Source organism: Primulina eburnea, chromosome 16 (genome assembly GCF_022965805.1).
Source record: "Primulina eburnea isolate SZY01 chromosome 16, ASM2296580v1, whole genome shotgun sequence".
In the NCBI taxonomy this organism is placed as follows: Eukaryota; Viridiplantae; Streptophyta; class Magnoliopsida; order Lamiales; family Gesneriaceae; genus Primulina; species Primulina eburnea.
The window spans coordinates 21269163-21291861 of NC_133116.1; the positions used below are offsets into that span (position 1 = coordinate 21269163).

At 38.0% G+C, this 22699-nt stretch overlaps 2 protein-coding genes across 2 annotated transcripts; one reads left to right on the forward strand and one right to left on the reverse strand.

Moving 5' to 3' along the window:
• The first annotated feature begins 212 nt into the window (after positions 1-212).
• On the forward strand, positions 213-638 carry LOC140816111 (uncharacterized). The gene has a single exon (XM_073175177.1). It carries the CDS (start codon positions 213-215, stop codon positions 636-638), a length of 426 nt encoding a protein of 141 aa, XP_073031278.1.
• Positions 639-1283: 645 nt separating this feature from the next.
• On the reverse strand, positions 1284-3197 carry LOC140816112 (uncharacterized). The gene is made up of 2 exons (XM_073175178.1): positions 2054-3197; positions 1284-1982 (listed from the first exon to the last, which is right to left on the reverse strand). The coding sequence occupies exons 1-2, from the start codon at positions 2561-2563 to the stop codon at positions 1284-1286; spliced, it is 1209 nt and encodes a 402-aa protein (XP_073031279.1). The 5' UTR covers positions 2564-3197.
• Between the last annotated feature and the right edge of the window lie 19502 nt (positions 3198-22699).

The following is a 22699-nucleotide window of genomic DNA, read 5'->3' on the forward strand; positions in this document are numbered from 1 at the left end:
TAATTCTTCACCTCATTATCCCCAGTCCAACGGTCAAGCTGAAGCTTCAAACCAGGTATTGATCAAGATATTGAAAAAGATGATGGAGGATAATCCCCGAGATTGGCACCGTCTGTTATCAGAAACTTTATGGGCTTATCGGACATCAAAGAGAAGGGCTACTGGTTCAAAGCCCTTTCACCTTAACTTATGGGCATGATGCAGTATTGCCTATGGAAGTGGTGATCCCTTATTTGAGAGTGATGAAGCAAAATGATTTGGAACCAGAGAGTTACACGGAAGCTATGATCATGGAACTTGAGGATTTGGATGAGCTGAGAATGCAGACATATAATGCTTTGATGCTTCAGATATCCAAGGTGGCCAGAAGTTACAATAAACGTGTGAACAAGAAAATATTTGAAGAAGGAGACGTGGTTTGGAAGGTGATCCTACCTCTTGGGTCCAAAGAGAGGGAACTCGGCAAATGGTCGCCCAACTGGGAAGGGCCATTCAAAGTTCATCGAGTTTTAGATGGAAACGCATATTGGCTGTCAAGTCTGGATGGGAGGCCACATAGAAGGTGCATTAATGGCAAGTATTTAAAGCACTATTATCCCAGTAGTTGGGTAGAGATGTCGGAGCCGAAGGGTTCATGAAACAGGATGCGAAGAGTGCAGTACAAAGTAGGCTAAATGGCCACTTTGTTTATATCTGTCATAATTAACCTGTAAGGAATTCCTATGAATATGCAAGGAATGGGCTTTTAAGCCATTCCTTGCCGAACTTGTTCGCAGCCATTCCTTGCCGAACTTGTTTGTAAATAGTGATGAAGTACATGTAAATAAATAAATGTTGACTCATGGAGTCCGTTGTAATTAGTTTAGGTAAAATGCTAATTGTGTTAGTGGGCCAAGTTGTTGACAAAGCAAAGTTCATTTAGTGCATATCTTGAAATGCCTACGGGCTGTATTCGGAATTTGGTTCGGCCGTTCATTGGGAATGTGTGTTGATCTGCACGTGTTGGCATCATTATTAAAAGTTCATTTTTAGATAAATTTTGGCAGAGTTTCCTTTGTAAACGTAATATGCCAAAAAATATAAACGCCTGCAAGTAAATCCCAAGCAGCAGGTATCACAACAAAATGAAGTTTTAATCATTCTCCAGCATCCACAAAGCAGAAAAAGGAACAAGCCAAATCAAGGCAAATTCAAAAGCAGGTGCAACATGTCAAGAAAATACTACATTATGGTCCAGAAACTCCATAAAAATGCCAAAACCTAAAATAAGATAGCCATAAAGATCAAGAAAGATCCAGTTGGCGCAATTCTTCCCATTTGGACAGGCACTCGGCTCGAGTCCATTCAGCAGCCTTCAAGTCATCCTCCCATTGTTGATAGGCTAGTTTCTGATTTATCAAGTCATCACCCAGGCATTGGATGTCGATCTTGAGTTTATCAGAGGAAGCTTTTGCAACTTCACTCTCGTGCAAAAGAGTCACCATATCGGCTTTGTGTTGAGCGAGCTCCGTTTCTAATTTCTTCACCAACTCCTCCTTGGCATCGAACTCTGCGGTCTTTTGATGCAAAATGGATATGGCGGTTTTTCTCTCAGAGAGTAGGCCATCCAATCTTTCTTTCTGCCCCTTGAAGTTTCTTACCTGAATCAATGTCTCGGAACAAGTGGAGCTCGAAGCCTGAAAAGCAGAAAACATAGATGGCAGAGTATTCAGTACGTCGTGCAGCGGGGATGCGGAGGAAAAATCAGGGCTACTTTGTAGGATGGACACGACAGACAGAATGGTGCTTTTCTCCATGGTTCCTAAGGCGTCAAGATTTATATTTAGAAAATGCCGCAGCGAAGCCTTGGCTGTGGCTACTTCCAAGCCAGTAGGAATATTGGAGGAGGAAATCATAGGAGAGGCCCCTGAATCTAGAAAGCTAAAGTCAAATTCCTGATTCTCTTCAACTAAAGAGACAATCGCCCTCCGTGCCGATAGATCCTACAATGTCAAGGAGAAGGTGAGACCCAAACAATAACTGATAATTAAAGGGGAAGTAGAATGATTGTTACCTGAGAATGGGAGCCGGCCGAGGGAGATTTTTCTGCCATATCATCGGAATAACCCCCTGGAAGAACTTTCCTACGCTTGAGTGAGGCCAAAGGAGTGGCCAAAGGGATGTGCTCATCTGACTCGGTTTTTTCAGAGGGGCTGGAGGTTGAGGAGGAGTCAAGGTTTTCCACTGTCGCAGGGCCAGCGGAAGGAGTGGAGGTAAATGGCTGGATTGCCCGAGACAAGTGAGTGGTGGATCGAGTCCGCCGTCTTGAGGGCGAGGGAACATATACTTGTTTCACTTGGGCAGACGGAGGCACTTGGGTAGGATTTGGTCTCCCTTCCTTGCCTTTTCTATCATTCCTTGCAACCGACAGATCCAGGGCTTGTCGGGGACTTTGATGATCTGCATATCCAAACATATAATATTTAAAATCTGAGAGTAGCAAATCACACAAAAAGCAGAAAGAGATATACCTGAGATGGCCAATTCTGAAGGGATAAGACAATGGTATCTTGCAGTCCACCATGCAAGGTAGTCGTCAGAGACTGAAATGGGGGCCTCCACAACAGGGGTTTTAAAATATTCAGCTTGCTCCGATAATTCGATCAACGATAGTGAGGTGAATTTCTTTTGAGACAACTCCGCTTTCATCATTTCGTTCAGGGGGCGAGGCAGATACAATGCGTTTGAAGGCACGGTTGGACACCAACCTAGCTGGGAGGGGTACAAGTTTGGATTGTAAAACTCAAAAATATGGGTATTCTGATCACGTGGGGACACCCCATCATGTACTAGGAAACGAGGATGTAGGGTGGCAGTCCGCACATTTTTAATCACGGAAGATACGCCTATCGATTTACTGGTAGCCATATACCCAATCCACGGGTAATCATCTGCTGTGATCGTGAGGAACGGGGGCCGGTGAACCGCTCGAGAGAAGGGCAGAGATCGCATAAAAGTACACACTCCCGCAACAGTGAAAGTACTCTGACAAGCAATGAGTTCCCTCCATGACAACCTCTCAGAAAGAAGGCCAGGTGGGGATTTCAACTCAGGAAAGTAAGAGAACAGCCACATTTGAAGAAACCACATAACCCCATTAAGTCTAGAAAGGGGCACATCATTCACGGCAACATTCAACCAATGGTAAACTGATCCCAAAAACATTACCCCAAGACCGTGTACATTCCCAACGCTCAGGGACCTGGCAAGGGCCAAGTACTCCATAGTAGGCTTACCAGAAGAAGGACAAAAAAGATACTTACATATCAGTACCCACATAAAGGATATACGTTCTTCGCTGGTAGGGGAAGTCCTCATGAGAGTACACCAAGACCTGATAATTTGAGAGTAAGAAGAAGGACTCCAATATCGTTCAGAGAGCTGAGGTAAGTCCCGAGTGTCCACCAGGCTGGCAAATTCATTTCCAAGAACGGGAAGATGAGTGAGATGCAAAACGTCTTGAAAAGTGATGGACACGGGGCCACATGGGAGAATGAAAGAATTACAAGGCGGTGCCCATAACCAAATGGAACCTTCGATGAGGTCTAGATTAAAAGTACGATCAGTGGTGGACATTTGGATGAATTGGTAAAGGCCTTGTTTTCGCCACATTCCCCCATCAAACTTTTTCAATCTCTCCACCCAAACATTCCAGTTAACATCTCCTATAGGTAAAGATTTAAATTTTGCAAACTCAAAGGGTGGTACAACAGTGCGATTTAGCAGTAAAGCGTTTGGCTCAAGGATGGGCAGAGGAAATAGCATGTTGGTGGCCTCGGTGGATAAGGGAATATGGAGATAGGAAGGATCAATGGTATGATTAAAAATTTCCACCGAATTGGAGTCTTCCTCGATGATCATTGAGGGTCTGCAAATGGCATTAAATTCAAAGTAAGATGAATTAGGACTTATCAAAGCACACCCAGATAAAGACCACACATACCCAGAAGTAGACATCCCGGTAACAAATCTGCTGTTGGAGGAAAGAGGTTGGCTCCTACGGGTAAAATGATGGGTGCTCACAAGTGAAGAATCACTGCTTGTTCCTGCGAGTTAATACACACAAGCTACTTCATATCTTAAATCAGGAAACCTCTTCAAGGGAAAAAATTAACACTGACAGAAAAGAGTATTAAACGGCATGATGATTTCGCTACCAAAAAAGCTCAAACAACGCCCACCTTAAGGTATCAATGTAAAGTTTCGAATAAAAACAAAGGGTGTCCACACAATTAATTCCACCATATTGAAGGAAGGGATGAACTCAAGAACATACCTGCTTCCTAGAGTTGCACGGGCAGCAAGTTGCGAGGAGGAGAAACCAAATTGCACAAAGGGAAGCCCACATCAACCGAAGTGCAAAACCCAACGAGAGGTGGGTGATTCCCACTATTCCCCGAAGAGTATCGCGGAGAGGGCGAGTCGAGCGGAGGAAGAACGGACCTCGGTTGCGCCCAGATCGATCCACACTCTGAGGTTCGCAATCGACTAAAAGCGTCCGGACAGTGGGCAGAATCAAGGAACGAAGGGCGGTAGGAGGGAACGTTGTTTCTGTTTTCCAGCGAAGAGATGTGGCGATGAGGATACAATGGAAGGAACGAAAGGAATGTGTAGGAGGTTTAGGGATTTGGTGCGGATATTGAGGAAGATAATTGGGAAATGAGATTGGTAGTAGAAATAAAAATAAGCCAGGATCTTGTATTGTGAAGGGAGTACATTTTTAAACTCATTTTTTGAAGGACTCCAGGGAGATAGAAATGCTCGGAAATGTGCGAGGGAATTCTATTTGTTTTGAAAAAGGACATGCGAAAACATAGCCAAATTGGCCCATGGGCCAAATTGACTACGGGGGGCAATTGTTTAGCCCAAATAGATGGGCCATTAACCCAACTTATAGTAATTTAGCCAAGGTCTTGGAAGCCCAGAAGATACAGCCCAAACAGAGAAAAAGCCCAAGTGAAATTATAGTGGCCCAATGAAGAAACGTGGTATCAGTTTGCTGCCACTGCCCGACGTGGAAGGAAGTGGAAGAACGTGGAATGACAGGGGAAGAGAAAACTGTCGTGCAGAATGGAACAAAAGTGAGTGAAGACAATTAGAAAAAACTCTCGACAAATCAACACAAAAATACACAGCAAAGTTTCTGCAGAATTCCATCAATTCTACGTTTGTTTATTTCAATTTCTAGCAGCCGAGTATTCGAATTTTTATGTATTCCTTCGACTTTCTTGTAAAATGTTGATCAAATTTCATAACAACATATTTAAGTTTGATGTTGTTCATGGATTCCCTGCACAATTTCTTTATTTCCACAGTTTATGCGTTTAGTTTGGAGCCATTTCGAAGGAGTTAGAACTTACGACCGAATCGAGATTTGCAACGCTTGGTAAACGAAGTCAGATTAATTCACATTTGGCACGAACACGTGCCTGGCACGCCCGCAAATTTTCGTGACAAACAAAAGGAGTTTATAAGCGCAAAGAAAAATAAAAGTATGACTTCTATAAGGAGAATGCAACTTTTAATTTATGAAAGTGTTCCTAAATTAAAATTTTGCCAAATAAATATTGTATTTGAAAATTGTGATTTTCATAAACATTATTATGGACTAAATTAAATTAATTCAAATGTTGAATTAATTAAACACTAGTGGACCTAGTAAAGTCCAAATAATTAAATTAATTCAAGTGTTGAATTAATTAAACAACATTGGGCCTTGTAGAGCCCAATTAGAAATAATTATTAAATTATTGGGCTTGAGTAAAATCAAGTAAAATTTAAATGATCTCAAATGTGTTTGAGACATTTAAATAAAATGTCCATAGCCCTTGTAATTGTTACAAGCCCAAGTAGAAAGCATTCAAGGGAGGTGAAGGATTGGAGGCTACTTTTTCAATTATCAAGGCATGGCATGCACATGCTCACTTTAACTTTTTGATACACCAAGAAAAACACTCCTCCTTCTCTCTACACACTAGATGTCCGAAAATTCCTTAGCATTATCTCCTTCATTTTGCTTCTTCAATTATTGAAGATTGCACTCTCTTCTCAAAGAAAAATCGTCTCATTTTCTAGTGCAAAATTAGAGAGGATCTCCTTGTTGGTGGTAGGCTTAATTTTTGAGCAAGGAGTGTTCATTGGAAGCCTGAAGATTTGTATTGCCATTGAAGAGCTTAGTTGTTTGACAACTAAGTTGGAGCCATCATCAATCTTTTAAGATTGATAGGTATATTTTGTAAAACACTCTATGAATGTCATTTTGTGTTTTATTGTATTTGCTACACACTATAGTGTTTAGGGTGTTTGGTTCTTGTATGAAAATATTTTTTAAACTTCCGCTGCGCAAGCAAGAACCTTAAACGATCCTCTTTCATGTGGTATCATGAGCTATGGTTACTATTTTGTGTAGCATATACATGATATTATATTGGAGTCGATTTCTAACTGCATGACATGATTTGTTGCAACAAAATCAAGGCCAGTTTCGGGTCCATTTTGGGCAGCAACGAACAGCCCTTGATTTTAACAAATTTTTTTTTATGTGCATGTTGGACGGGATCCGGCGACGGTGATGACGACTAGAATTTTCAAAATTGTTTTGGAATATCAAAGTGTCATGGGACTTGAGTTGTTGGGACATTGGATGGTTGACATGTTTTGTGAAATTTAAATGGCCCAAATGTTTTTGGTGAAAAATTATTTTTTGGGCCCTTAAGTTTAAATTTACAAAAGTTGTACATATTTTCTCATAAAATAAATAATTGAAGTTGTACTTTTATTATTTATAGTAAATGGTGATTTACGAGAAATTCGGTTATAAATAAATTAATTAAAAAGTAGACAAAAGAGTTTGTATACTTTGTTAATTTAGTTTATAATCGTGGTGGTTAGTAATTGGATCAAGATATATAATATTGGATCAATTGATTATTGTGATAATGAACTGATGGTGTATGATATGTCATATTATACATGAAGGATGATCAAAAGCCTAAGCCCAATTTGCTAGGTGTATGCTAGGATATTTTGTGTTGAATGATTGTAATAATTATCAATTTATAAAGTGGGCCTGGTTTATGCCCGTTCCCATCCCATGAGATGTATCCCTATTTGCCATGGATATTTAATTGTAAATATTAGTATAGTGGAAGATAAAGATTGGAAAATGGTGGCCTTGATGATTATGAATATCAAAGACATGTAAATATTGGAGGCTTATGTAATAGTTGCATTTGCATCCCATGCATTTCCCTATGATTGGACCTAGACCCGTGTTTAGCTCACACGAGCCATTAGTATTGGGGCAATTGATCATCCTTGTTTTGTTTACTATTTATAATATATGCATGATATGTTATAAATAATGAGTATGTGCGTTATTATTATGATAATAACAAATTTGCATGAATCCGGCAAATATACGACCAAACATGACGAGCTTTTAAATAAAATTAATGATGAGACCTTTCAAAATTAAAAAACTCTCATTTTTAATAAGATTCAAAATTAATATATAGCCCGAAAAGGGGCTTCCATCGACAATGGGTGCACGATGAATGCTACCCGTGTTCGAGGCTCGGCTAATATTATTGGGGGGGCCCTGGACACCGGAAAGTTGTGACATCCATTGACATGTTGATGTGAACTAAGTGGAACTCCCATGATTTCAGCTCATATTATTGAGGGAACTCATGGCGACCATCCATTAAGGTTCAACATCGATGGGTAAGGCTTGACAAATAAAGATGAACGACGTCATATTATTGGGTCCTAATCAAGCATGAGACAAAAGTTTACGTAGAGGGTTGCATGGTGATGCAATTGGAGACTACTTTTTAGGAATTATGATTGGTTGATATTATTCGGGATCATGATTTGCTAATTGGACATTACGTACCTACTGAGGAAAGGAGTCTCCCGTTTTCACTAGAGGGTAGTGAAAGATGTCAAAACAGTGGGAGAGAAATTTATGAAGTAAAAATCTATACTTTATATATTACTAAATATAAAATAATCATTAACATTTATCTGTTTTACTTTTCAGTACAAATTTTGACAATGTCTTCGATTCGCAATCTGCTACTGTAGTACTCAAAAAACACATATTAACCGGACCTAATTACCTCAATTGGCTAAGAAACCTAATAATCGTCTTGAATTCGGAAAGGATAGCTTTTACACTCACTGAGTCGCCCCCTGTTGAGGTTCCGACTAGCTGCACTCCTGAGGAATTGCAGACTTACAAGGATTGGTGTGGCCATGACTTGCGAGCTAAGTGTTATATGCAGGCTTCTATGAATGATGAGCTGCAGAGGCGTTTTGAGGATGCAAAGAGTGCTGCTGACATTTATTTGCATCTCAAGGAGCTATTTAGTGAGCAAACACGGCCTCTTAGGCATGCTATCGTCAAGGAGCTGATCACTCTACGCATGCAATATGGGGCCTTGGTCCATGAGCATGGCCTAAAGTTGATTGGGCTCGTGGATAAGCTCGTTGGCATGGATCTTACGTTGCCTTCGGAGTTGACCACTGAAGTGTTTCTTTTGTCGCCGCCTAGCTCATTTGATCCTATTGTGGTGAACTTCAACATGAAAAAGCTAGAGCCTACCCTTAAGGAGTTGGTGAATATGCTTGCTACGTTTGAAGCCACCATCAAGAAAGAGAAGTCGGTTCTTTATGTGGGCTCTTCATCTGGCACGAAGACTGGTCCACATGGGAAGGGAAATAAGTGTTCTTTCCAACGTCCCAAGAAGAACATGCCCTTGAAGAGATAAGCTCCAAGTCCCGCTATGGCAGCTACACCAGTTAAAGCTGACAAGACTATTGACATATGTCATCACTGCAAGAAGCCTGGACATTGGAGGCGTAACTGCAGAGAATATCTTGCTCAGAAGGGCTCTGGAAATGGTATGTTCTATATTGAAGTAAACATTTCAATTAACTCTACTTCTTGGGTATTGGATACCGGCTGTGGCTCACATCTCTATAATGATTTACAGGTGATGGGAAGAAGTAGGAGGCTTAGGGAAGGTGAGACCTTCTTGAAGATGGGAAATGGAGCAATAATTGCTGCCAAAGCCGTAGGAGATGTTTACTTGATTTTGAACAATGATTTTAAGTTGATTTTAAGAGATGTTTTGTTTGTACCTGATTTGGTGAAAAAAATTGTTTCCATTTCTATGCATGATAAAGATGGATATTCTTGTTTATTTAGCAAAGGTGTTTGCAACATTTACAAGAATGAATGTTTGATTGGTACTGAAGAACTTGAAAACGATCTCTATAACTTAAAATTGAAAGATATTCCACTAAACAATGTCAAAGAAATAATAACAAAAAACAAGCGAAAGTAAGATACTCTTAATACAGCACAATTATGGCATGCTCGATTAGGACATATTTCCCTAAGAAGGATAAACAAGCTAGTGGGAGTGGACATATTTGATATGTCTGATATTAGTTCTCTCCCAACTTGTGAATCATGTCTAAAAGGAAAGACGACCAAAATTCCCTTTAAGGGCCATGTGGAGCGAGCCAAAGGGTTATTGGATTTGATCCATACCGATGTGTGCGGTCCGCTTAGCATCACCTCTAAGCATGGACATGCCTACTTCATCACCTTTACCGATGAATTTTCGAGGTATGGGTATTTGTATTTGATGAAATACAAGTATGAAGCCTTTGAAATGTTCAAAGAATTTAGAAGTGAAGTAGAGAAACAGTTGGGACGAAGCATCAAGTCACTTCGATTGGATAGAGGTGGTGAGTACTTGAGTGCCGAGTTCCAAGAGTATCTTAGGGAGAATGGGATTCTCTCGCAGTGGACTCTGCCTGCTACACCACAGTTGAATGGTGTTTCTAAGCGTCGTAACCGGACTTTGATGGACATGGTTCGGTCTATCATACCCAAGAAACAAATGTGTTTGTTTCTTAGGAATGCAACCTTTTTGGAAAGAGAATTTTTATTTGATAGAAAAAGGGAGATGATAGAACTCGAAGAGGTTCGAGAGTCACCCACAATTGAAAAACCCACACCCGAAGAGCCAAGAGAGGAGATACAAGCTCCTAGAAAATCCGAGAGATTCTCGAGACCACGTTTCTTGAAGAGGGCCATGATGAGCCATGGATGTGATCCAAGGACCTTCAAGGAAGCATTATCTGACGTCGATTCATCCAAGTGGCTTGAAGCAATAGAATCTGAGATGAATTCCATAGATTCGAACCAAGTGTGGAATCTCGTGGATTTACCTAAGGGAACTGTTCCCATAGGGTGTAAATGGATTTACAAGAGGAAACTTGGGGCGGATGGGAATGTATTGACCTTCAAGGCGCGATTGGTAGCAAAAGGCTATACTCAAAGACAAGGAGTTGACTTTGAGGAAACCTTTTCTCCAGTTGAAATGTTCAAGTCTATAAGGATATTGTTAGCCATAGCTGCATTGTATGACGCCTTTTTTAATGGGGATATAAAGGAAGAGATTTATATGTCTCAACCTTGAAGGGTTTACATCTATTGGAAGTGAGCATATGGTATGAAAACTTCACAGATCTATTTATGGTCTAAAGCAGGCATCTAGGAGTTAGAACCTCAGATTCGATAGTACAATCAAAGAGTTTGGTTTTACTAAGAATCCTGAGGAACCCTGTGTGTATAAGAAGGTCAGTGGGAGTGCTGTGACATTCTTGATACTTTATGTTGATGACATTCTACTCTCTATGAATAATGTAGAAATGTTGCAATCAACTAAAATATGGTTATCGAGTAAGTTATCGATGCAGGACTTGGGTGAAGTATCTTTTGTATTGGGAATACAGATCTATAGAGATAGATCGAGAAGATTGCTTGGTCTCACCCAGTCCACATACATTCATACCATCGTGAAGCGGTTCTCGATGGATGAGTCTAAGAGAGGACATCTACCAATGTGTCATGGGGTTTCCCTATCCAAGTCTATGTCTCCCAAGACTGATGCAGAGATAGCGACGATGACACACGCTCCGTATGCATCCGCAATTGGTAGTATCATGTATGAGATGATATCTACACATCTTGACGTTGCTTTCGCACTAAGTGTAGTGAGTAGACATCAATCGAACCCTGGTCTTCTACATTGGAAAGCTGTGAAAGACATCCTCAAGTATTTGAGAAGGACCAATAAGTTGTTTTTGGTCTATGGGGGTGGAGAACTGAAATTTGAAAGCTATAACGACTCTAGCTTCTAAAGCGATATCGATGACTCAAAGTCAACCTCTGGGTTCATATTCATGCTCGATGGTGCAGCTGTCTTTTGGAAGAGTTCCAAGCAAGACAGTACTACGGATTCCACCACTGTGGCAGCTGCAGCAAAGGAGGCTGTTTGGATAAGGAATTTCGTTCAAGAGTTGGGCGTCATTCCTAATGGAATTGCTCATGTCCCGGTGTTTTGTGACAACATGGGAGCCATTGCTCAAGCAAAGGAGCCAAGGTCTCATCAGAAATCTAAACATGTATTGAGAAAGTACCACATCCTCCGAGAGATGTGGAAAGAGGAGAAGTATCGATTGACAAAGTCGGCTCCACAGATAATGTTGTTGATCCACTAACTAAGCCTTTACCTGGACCATTATTCGAGAAGCATCGTGAATCGATGGTTTTGAAGCATATGGGTAGTTGGCTCTAGTGCAAGTGGGATATTGTTAGAGTAGGTGCCCGTCGAGCCAAGTGTTGGCCGAGTGTTCACAATGAAACTCTATGTATAAACAATCTTTATTTTAATAATATTTGAAATTATTGTTTTGACACATCTTTATCAGTATACCCATGCTAGTTGCATAGATAAAGTCCTTGAATATACAAATATTAGAAAGAATATGATATGCTCATATGATGAGTATCATGAATCTCATATTTGAAATACTGTATATTCTAAACAGTTCCTAGTCGATTCAGTCGCCGCTAAGAAATATATATGCCGCTCGAGTTTGAGACTAGTATCTTCGATGTGAGTACCATGTTTCATATGTATGGGGCATTGTGATGTTCGAGCATGCAGATAGGTGCTTCCGGTAGAGTGCACTGAACAACCCTCCATATAGGACTTTCCAAGTGGTTCTCACTTATCGAGTGGAATGGAGCGATGCTATACTAGACTTTTACTATGATCCGATCGATACAATCAGACTTGAGTTCTGACGTTCTTGATCATGGGGTTGATGAAAAGAATTAGGCTAATTAGGAAATCTTGAATAAGGAAAATGTTTTCCTGAATCATATGAAGTTGTGAACCTACTGCTATTTGTATTCTTGAACAATTGAGGATCACACAAGTTGAAACATCTGCCCCTTTTTTGTTGCTTTAAAAGTACTAGAATTTTTTTTCCCTTTCTCTAAAATTTTCGGCTTTCACTAAAATATTTTTATAAAATATTTTGCCCCTTAAAATAAATCATCAACCAACTAGCATTTTAAAAATCAAGTGAAATAGTCATAAAACTGAAATCGTCTACTGTTTACCAAACCTAAAAAGCAATAATTTGAAAAGTAAAGCTCATACTAAAAACCTCTCAAAAATCTCTCAAAAGCATAAATATATAGTCTTAAAAATCTTTATCTTAAATCAGTAATCATAAAACATAATGCCGAAAATAGTAGCGCTGGTCCTCGGGTTGTGTGCACCGACAGTCCAGTAGGATCATCCGTCAAGGCCTCCCTCGGGCTCACCTGCATCCATCACACCTAGTGAGTCTAAAGACTCAACACACCATAATCTTTATAACAAATAATACGTAATACAGACAATATATAACAGTGAAAAATACTTGTACTTAAAATATCGTTTCGTGAAGTTGCATAAACATAAACATTTTCATGACATGCATAAATAAACCTAAATCTTTTTTTTTTTTCCTCAACATGACATAAAACCTTTTTATGATCATAAACATTTTTCCTTTTCTTTTTTCTTTGTTGAATTCAGATCGTTAATTGTGACTTTCCTGATCATGATCATAAATCGATGGATCCATCTACATGTAATCACAGTGGAGGACACCAGCATCACTCTTACCGTGGGCCCTGACTTATCATTTTTCGAATAGAAATACGATCGTCGGGGCTCTCTCTGGGGCCTTTTCCATAAATGGGCTCCCTCTGGGGCCTTTTCCCCTCACGATATTCCCATTCTTACTGTTACCACACCGTTATCACATATTCGTAATGATGAAAAACACGATTGTCGGACTCCCACTGGGACCATAACCCTCACGACGTTTCAACATTTACATTCTCATCACTTTATAAAAATCATGCATAACATAACATTTTGTTTTTGAAACCAAGCATGCAACATGTCTTTTAAATGTCTTCCTTGAATCAAAAAAATCAAATAGACATTTAAAAATCATAATTTAATCATGAACATTTCATAAACATTTAAATATAATCATAATATCATAAAAATAGCATTTAGGGTACTGCCATTACATTTATTAATTTTTAGGTGTAAAAAGACCGTTTTACCCCTAGACTTGACATTTTACGATTTTGACCTTTTCCTTAATGTCCCAAATAATTATTTAAGCTTACATGAATTTTTCTATAATTTTATTTAGCTTAAATATTATACTTTTTCATTTATCTTTAATTAACTGTTTTGACGGTGTTTTAATCCCGAAAAATCCCAATCTTCAAAATAAAATTCCTAAATTCTAAAAATTTAGTCTTTTTATATTATTTTAGCCCTTATGGACCATGACTCGACCCCCGTGAGCCGGTTTACAAATTTCTCTTTATTTAAAAGCCCTAATTGACACCTAAACTTCAACCCCGAGCCAACTTCCGATTTTCACGAGTTACCCCCAAACCATGTTGGACCAAAACTTGACCAACATCTTAAATTAACCTAGTGGACTCTAACCTCATCAAGAAAACCATCTTAAACTCAAAAACGAGCCCCCTACTTCCTGACCAAGCTGGCCGAGAAACCTTGTTGGACAAGGTCTCTTGAACGTGCTGCCTAGCCCCTAACCACGAACCCAGCCACCAAACCAACCTGATGTGCACCCCCTAAGGACCCTAAGGACTAGATCTGACCCAGCCCAGACCCCCTGAACCACGCGCACAAGCTTGTGCGAAGCACAGAACCCTGCACGCGATTCCCTTGATTCTCGAGTGGGAGTCCTAGCTTGCTAGGACTCCTTCCCTGCCTTAGAGCGCGAGTCCTAGCGTGGCTAGGACTCCCTCCCTGACTCTCTCATGACCCTGGCTAGCCCCTGGAACGAGCCAACCAAGCCCTAGCCCCCGCACAACAAAAACCGAATCCCCATGCTCTTGACAGCAGCTTCTCGGTTTCTGCATCATGTTCTTGTTTCCTTTTTCTTTCTTTGTTACAGCCGATTTATTGTGGTGTGTGGGACTCTAAAGCAAGTATAAGCCTTACCTAACGATACCTATACATCATGGCAGCCCCTTAGTATCATAAAAATCGTGAATCATGGCATGCAATAATAGATACATAATTCATGTAAAATAGAATACAAAGGCAGCAACTTCGGTTTCTTTCATGTTTCATAAAAATAACTTTTAAAATCATATTATGACATGATGGATGAGAAAAGGAGATGTATGGCGTGCCTGTGCGTATAATACGCTCGAATAATCGTTGACGACGAAGAACGAGAGACGACTATGGCTTCTTCTTGCTTGCCTTTCGAAAAATCTCTTTCCAAGTGAGGTGTGTGCTGCCGTGAGTATATGAGGGAGGTGGAGAGTGTTTTCAGAAAACAAAATAGGGTAGCCCATGGTTTTGTTTCTAGAATAGGGTTTTGTGATTTATTTAATACATTAAATACTAATTGATCACTAACTAGACCTTAGGCCTAATAAACCATTAAATTAGGCCTATTAGTTTATTTAGGATTTAAATAAAATAATAAAAAAGTTTTTCTTTAATTAAATATGTGAATTTGTTAGCCGGGTTGTCAAAAAGCTCATATTTTAGTTGAAAAACCAACACCGATAAAATTTTACGTCTCGACGTATAAAATCACCTCAAAACCCCTAGGAAAAAGCATCACCCTTAATTTAAATAATTAAAAATAATTGACAATTAATAAAAACATTTTCCGTTTCTCAGCCCTCGTTCTCCGGTCCTCGATCGCAACTTGAATAACCTTTAAAAATATATTTTAATGCAATCATGTAGAAAAATATATTTTAAACAGGCAAGTATGCACAACATAATTAATTCATGCAATTACAATAATTAAATAAAACAACAAATAATTTAATAATTGCATGCATGTGGTTTACGTGGACCTTATAATTTCCGGGGCGTTACACAAGTATCGGATTCTATATTCTCGTTGTGATAGTCAAATGCAAGGAGTTGGATTTGTTGACTTTAGTTTGGTAAAGATCAAACAAGTTACTTATAAAGAAGTTTATAAGTTGAAACTGGGGAAGTTTAAGTGAGAAGAGTACAACTGTCTAATTTAATGAAGGAAAATCCAAAATAGACAACTGTAAAAAATGAATCAGTGAAAAATTTTGTTTTATGGAATTTTCGTTTTTTATTTTATATATGAATGAGATTTGTACTCTCGTCAAATTAATGTTGTCTTATTGTCGATCAAGATTATAATAAAATCACAATTAATTAATTAGTGAATTTAAAATTTTTTAGTTAAATAAGAATTAGTATTATTTAACTAATAAGTCAAAATTATCAACATTCTAGATGCTATATGATACTTGAGTTGATAATTATTTAATTATGATATCGTGTACTATTTTATCTAAAGTTGAAAAAGATATATATAGAGATTTTGACATGGATAAAATAAATGATAAAAAAAGAGTCATGATATTATGATGATTCATTAATTTAGAAATAATAAATATAGGTAGTTAATAGTTGATGACACACATAACAAATCTCAAGAGATCTAGTCTTGATTTTATTATTTAATTTACTCTCTCTGTCAGTAAAGAAAACAAAATTGGCCCCTTCTCCCTCCTTGAAGTCTAGGCCGACAGCCGTCACAACCACCACCTTGCATTGCCGCCAAGCCGCCATACCTCCGCCCTCTTTTGGCGATCTCGTCTCAATGGAAAGTTTGTTTAGCTTACTAGTGCAATCTTAAAAAAATGCAGTTTTCGATCGTGAACAAGATTAGACGATTGAAGAACGGAGGGTGATCCAGTTGTTTGTAGAGATATACAAGAAAAGCTATTACTGCTTAAAATCTTGGATAGTTGGAGCCATCATTTAAACTTCTGTTGCGTCTTGTATGCGAGAAAACGATACTCAAATGACATAGAGATATCCGATGAATCCTTCAACACTCAAGTTTGCGATCACCTAAGAGAATGTGTGTAGTGACCCGTTCCAGAATCACCTACTAATCCGTTAATTACCCAATTTGGGATTCGGGCTACTACATTCTCCCCCCCTTAAAAAGATTTCGTCCTCGAAATCAGGCTTAGAGGATGAACAAAACGAAATAACAACAACATTGTTATTACATCTCAATTGTTGTTGAATACAACTGATATCTCGATTACAATTGAAAAACACAAACATATACAAAGCACAACTCAAAAGAGCTCTGGATGCTCTGAACGCATACGACTCTCTAACTCCCAAGTGGCTTCTTCAGTACCTTGACTCTGCCACTGCACTAAGACAAGTTAGTCAGTCGGTCCACAACAGCCCCAATTGCATCACAATTCTTAGAAGGCAACGGCAATTGGTGACCAAGTCCATCGTTACATGCTCCCACTTCCACTCAGGAATAGGGAGATTCTAAAGTAATCCTCCTGGTCGTCGATATTCAGCTTTTACTTGCTGACACACCAAACACTTGGCTACAAACTGGTAAACACTTCTCTTCATACCTTTCCACCAAAACTTGGTTTTCAAATCCTTATACATTTCCATGCTTCCAGGGTGGATACTCAACTTACTCCTATGAGCTTGAGATAAAATCTCGTCTCTCAATTTAGAATCTTCTGGAACTACAATTCTTCCTGACAGACACAAGGTTCCATCTGTTTGGAATGCAAAACCAGATGTGTTGTCTCCGTTAGCTAACCTTGCTAACTGTTGCTTCAACTCTTTTATCTCTGTTGGTGCCAATCTTCATTAAATCTATAATGTTGACACGGTTCCTACGTCTCCTTTCATCATGATCTCGGTGACGTCCTCCGTCACGATCTCTACGACGATGTTCTCGGCCAGCCTCATCGTCGCCATAACGGCCATGTCCCACACTACCGTGACTGCATCTCCTGACATCTGAAAGGAAACTAAAATCAACTCCTAAATCCTCAAAACAGAATTACTAATGTCCCAAAAATCTTTGCATGCTCTGATACCATAAATGTAGTGACCCGTTCCAGAATCACCTACTAATCCGTTAATTACCCAATTTGGGATTCGGGCTACTACAATGTGAAAAGAAGAGTCCTTGAATATCAAAATGAGATCTTATGAGTGCATACCTTGTAAATATGGTTTAGTTGAGCCATTTATAGAGACTTTTGAAGAAGTTCATTGACTTGGACCCTATATGGACCTAATTAACGGACCCTTGTAGATAATTAATTAATTAAGATCCAAGCCCGATTCAATTACTTGATCCAATACATATTAAATCCAAATCCACTTGGACAAATAAAATTAGGTCATACCCCAGATGACATTGGATCCATCACTCGTTTGTGACCCTCAATCTGAGATATTTCATCCTTTGAACATATGCTTTGACATTCGGAATTTTCGGAATTTTCGGAATTATGATCATATCAACATCTCCCAAAAATTGATTGTTTTTTAAAAAATATTTCATGCATAAATTGACAATATGATTGTATTATCTAATTTTTTTTTGGGGTTTTTCTCAAAAGATAAATATTTATTAAGTTAAATGAATAATATACACCACGAAGAAAATTTATAATCGACTCAACTGTAATGGTAATCGTCTTAAATTTAATTTGGTCTTATTTTTTTTTTCATTCTTATTTTAAACTAATTTGGATTCAGAGCTGTGGGTTATTGCATTATAAGTTGATAAAATTGAACATTATTAGTCAAAGAAAGTGTTATTTTACCGACAAAATGTGATTCATTTTTTTTAAGAAAAGACATCATGCCATATTTGTGTAGTCCACCAAAAGTTTATGAACAAGAATATAATAATCCAATTACTGAACAACAGAAATTAACAAAAAGTAAAACTCATTTCTAAGAACAAAAAAATAAAACGCAAAAGAAAGAATTCATGTGCATCCGAGTCTCATACACTGATCCCATTAAAATTTTGAAAGATGTCATCCTGATCCATCCATTTAAATATATATTCATACTTAGGGGTGAGCAAAATATCGGTCAAACCGAGAAAACCGAAAAAACCGAAAAAATTTAGAAATTCGGTTCGGTTTAATCGGCTTAATCGGGTTATTCGGTTTAGAAATTCGGTTTAATCGGTTTATTCGGTTCGGTTCGGTTTTCTTGGGAAAAAAATCGGCTAGACCGATAAAACCGAATATATATACATATATATATAATATATATGTTGGGCCTCAAATTTGGATAGGATGCATTTTTATTTCTACTGGGGTTTTTACATGGGAAAGTTGGAAACCCAATTCTATTGAAATAAACCCAACTATTGGCTTCGTTTTCATAATTGATCAAACTTAGGCTAGGTGAATTGATAATCTCTGTATATTTGAATCATGTATTAAATTCAGTTGTAGTTTTGTGTAAATATGTTTAAAAAGTTTATTTAATAAAAAAATCGGTTATTTCGGTCGAAGTTTTCCGAATTTTTATCGGTTCGATTTCCTCGGTTTTCTTTTCAAAATTCGGTCGGTTCGGTTTTCCAAAAAAGAAAATCGGTCGGTTCGCTTTTCGAAAAGTTCGGTTCGGTCGGTTCGGTTCTGACCGATTGCACACCCCTATTCATACTTGCCCCGACCTATATCAGAAATTAAATTGTCGAACTAGTTATTATTAATAAGGCCCATCAAATGATAGTATTTATACTCAATTTTACAGGTAAAATTGTATTTTGTCTTATAATTTTGTCATTTTACGATTTTGATTTTCTATGTTATCAAATTTCAGTTTTAGTCTTGTATTTTGAACAATTTTAGTCATTTTTATGTGGTGATGTAATGTACGTCAGTACCACATCAGCCGAAATGTCTACTAATATTTCTTTTAAAGCTACGTTTCGAAAATAACCATTTACAAGCATGCATGAAATGACTGCTGTAAAACACACATTTCAAAATCAGAGAATTACAATACTGGTAAAAATACTGCATTTAAAAATATACCAAAAATCATGACAACCATCAACTTAATAATGATAGAGTTTGAAAATATACAGTAACGCTCTTAACTCATAAACGTAATATGCGGAAAATAAGGTCTTCTGGTTAGTGTGCGCATACCCAGCCTCGCCTACTCAGTATTCGGCGCCTTCGGCCTCCTCGTCGATAGGCTCACTTGTATCATTCACACCTAGTGAATCTAAATACTCAACACACCGTAAACGTTATAACAAGTACATATACATAATGTTGGAAATTTAATTTCAAGTGATTAATTTATTGGACTAACTCGTCAAGTAGTTTGAAGTAACTGAACTACATAAAACAACTGACAGTTGCCTAACTGAAGATTAATGTGCAGTTTATCGAAGACAACTGAAACCAGCTGAACTGGACTTACGAAGACAACTGACTGATCAGTTGATATAATCAGTTGTGAGCTTACCAGCGAATCAGCTGATCATTCAGTTGTACACGTCATCAGTTTTTGAAAAGGACTTTCAAACGACAACAGTAAAAGCAAACTGCAACTCGTAGTGGAACGCCGCATTTCAAAGTTTAAAGTGTACGAATGTTAGAAAAATATTGACGTGGCAATCAACGGATATAAAGATTCAAATATTATTTAATGTTACTGTTGAAGAGAAGCCTATAAATAGGTGAGAAGAGCAGTTGAGAAAAATAATCGATCTATCCATTCTCTTAAGCTTGTTGTTACCCTGCTGAATTAATCTCTCTTATTCAAGAATAAAAAATCTCAAACTTATCAGATTTATTTGTAGCATTTGAGGCTAATTTTCGAGCATACAAACACAAACTGTTTTATTGTTTATTTGATCTTTAACTAGATCAGTTGTGTTAAGTTCAGTCGAAGAACTGTGAGATATTTAGTAAACTAAGAGTTTCAGTTTTGGCAATATTAAGTCCAAATTGAATTGGGTCTGTACAAGTTTTGTATCGATCAAAGTCTTTTAGTGCATATCATACATATCCTTATGATAGAAGGGGTGACGTAGGAGTTATTTCAATCTCCGAACATCCATAAATCTTTGTGTTATTACTTCAATTATTTATTCTATCTTTCAGTCAGTTTATTTGCGCAACTGTTATTAGTTAAACTGATTGTCATTGACTGACAAGATTCCTAGTTTCAATTTGTCGCAGAACTGACATTTCATTCGAAAAGATTATAAAATCGCGAGTGTTTATTCAACCCCCCCTTCTAAACATATTTCAACCAATCAACCGATCCTAACAAGTGGTATCAGAGTAGTTGAATCTTGTGTCAGAATACTATTATTCATAAAACCGATCAACGTGTCTTCATTCAACAAAATACGAATGTTTTCCAGAGAATATTTTGACGACTGAAAAATCTGAATGCAGGCTCATTTAGCTGCACAAGATGATGACATGTGGTATGTCATTAGTGATGGTCCCATTAAGATCCTAAAAGCAAATACAGAAGTTGCCATTACTGACAGTGGCACTTCATCGCATAGAAAAGCCCAGAGAGGAATAGACAACTGAGGACAAAAAGAAAACCAACCTAGACAATGTGGCTAACGATATCTTATACAAAACGCAAGATAAAGTCACTTTCAGCAAAATCAAGATATGCAAAACTGGCAAAGAGATATGGGAGAAACAGATCCAGCTGTGTGAAGAAACGAACAAACAAAAGAGAACAAGCTATCAGTTGTTGTTCAGAAATTTGATAACATCAAGATGAAAGCTGGTGAATCCATGCATGATTATGATGAAAGGGTCAGTGGTATTATCAATGAGCTAATGCATTTGGAAAAGTGTATTCAAACAAAGAAGTGGCAATGAAGGTGGTAAGAGATTTTCCCAAAGAATGGGATGTCAAGACCATGACAATGAGAGAGTCGCAGGATCTTAACAAGATGGAACTTCATGACTTGTTTGCTGATCTAAAGGTTTACGAGTTTGAACTACAAACCAGGGAAGGAGAACCTTCTACACCAACTGCCACAACTGCTTTAAATCCTGTCAGACTGGAACCAACTGGTTCAGTTGACAAATCTGATGATCAACTGAGCAATGATGCTATGTCATTGTTTGTCAAGAAATTTGGAAGGTTTATGATGAGGAATCAAGGAAACTTCCAGAAGCAATATCAGAAAACCAATCCAAAGAAGAATCATATGTTTGCTACAACTGTGGCAAATCTGGTCATTTCATAGCAGACTGTCCTAAGCCAAAAAAAGACAGTTGATGATCAACTGAAAAGGGAATGAAGCCCTATGAGCACAAAAGAAGGACCAATGATGATAAGAAATCATTAAAAAAGAAACATGAAGTGCTTTTGGCTGAAGAAAGCAAATCTAAGTAGGCAGAAACTGACAGTGAGGAGTCAGAACCAGAAAGCCCGAGCAGTTCAAGTGAAGATGAAGAGGAAGTCAAGTGCTTAATGGCATATGATACTGAACTGGAGTCAGCAAGTGAACAGATATTTGACTTTAGCTCTACTGATTTCACTCGTGAGGAACTCATTACCACATTGCATGATATGGTAAATGAGTATCACAAACTAGCTCGATCATTTGAGAAGGTTAAAACTGATCAAATTGATCCCAATGACAACAAGACCGAAACTGATAATTTAGTTGAACTGTTGAGTCTAAAAAGGGAGATTGCACAACAAAAAGCTGAAATGATCGAAAATCAAGCTTTGATATGTTAGTTAAAAACAAAAATTTTAAAATATACTGAACTGATTCAAGCTTGGAACAAGTCTTCAGTTGCATTAACTGAAATGCATAATTCACAAAAATCAGTTGCTGATAAAACTGGGTTATGTTTTAACAGTCATGATGAAAATTCAGCAAGTGATTCAAAGCCAAGGTTTATGACAACAAAGGAAAGTACATTACCTTTGTAAAATCAACCATGGTAAATGAATTCTCAGAACCTAGTAAACAACTATTCAATTGACCGAAAGTAAGAACAAAGGCAAACGGTATGGAATTGGATATAGCTCTGAGATAATCGATTAAAGAAACTGGTCACCTAAACGATTAAGCTACAAAAATCAGTACTCAAAGAATGTCTATTACAAGTATTACAACTGTAAGCGAGTTCAGAAACGATATCAAAAGAATAGTCAGTTGAAAAAGGATACAAATCATACTGTTTCATCCTCACATCACACACATATTGCCAAAAATTTGAGAAAAACCATTTGGAACATAGTAACTGGGAAGTCTGTTAGACTGATTCAAGTCTGGTGTAGTGCCCAAATTCAATACACGTATAACAAATGCATTTATTTAATTATTAAAGCATTTATTTAATTTTAAAACGACTCTTAGT

What these genes read in the sequence shown, in the direction of transcription:
- LOC140816112 (XM_073175178.1), bottom strand. Translation starts at nt 2,563, where the DNA reads ATGGTGGACTGCAAGATACCATTGTCTTATCCCTTCAGAATTGGCCAT. An exon ending in CGGCCGGCTCCCATTCTCAG is followed by an intron (nt 1,983 to 2,053) that starts GTAACAATCATT and finishes TTGACATTGTAG; the next exon opens with GATCTATCGGCACGGAGGGC.
- LOC140816111 (XM_073175177.1), top strand. Translation starts at nt 213, where the DNA reads ATGGAAGTGGTGATCCCTTATTTGAGAGTGATGAAGCAAAATGATTTG.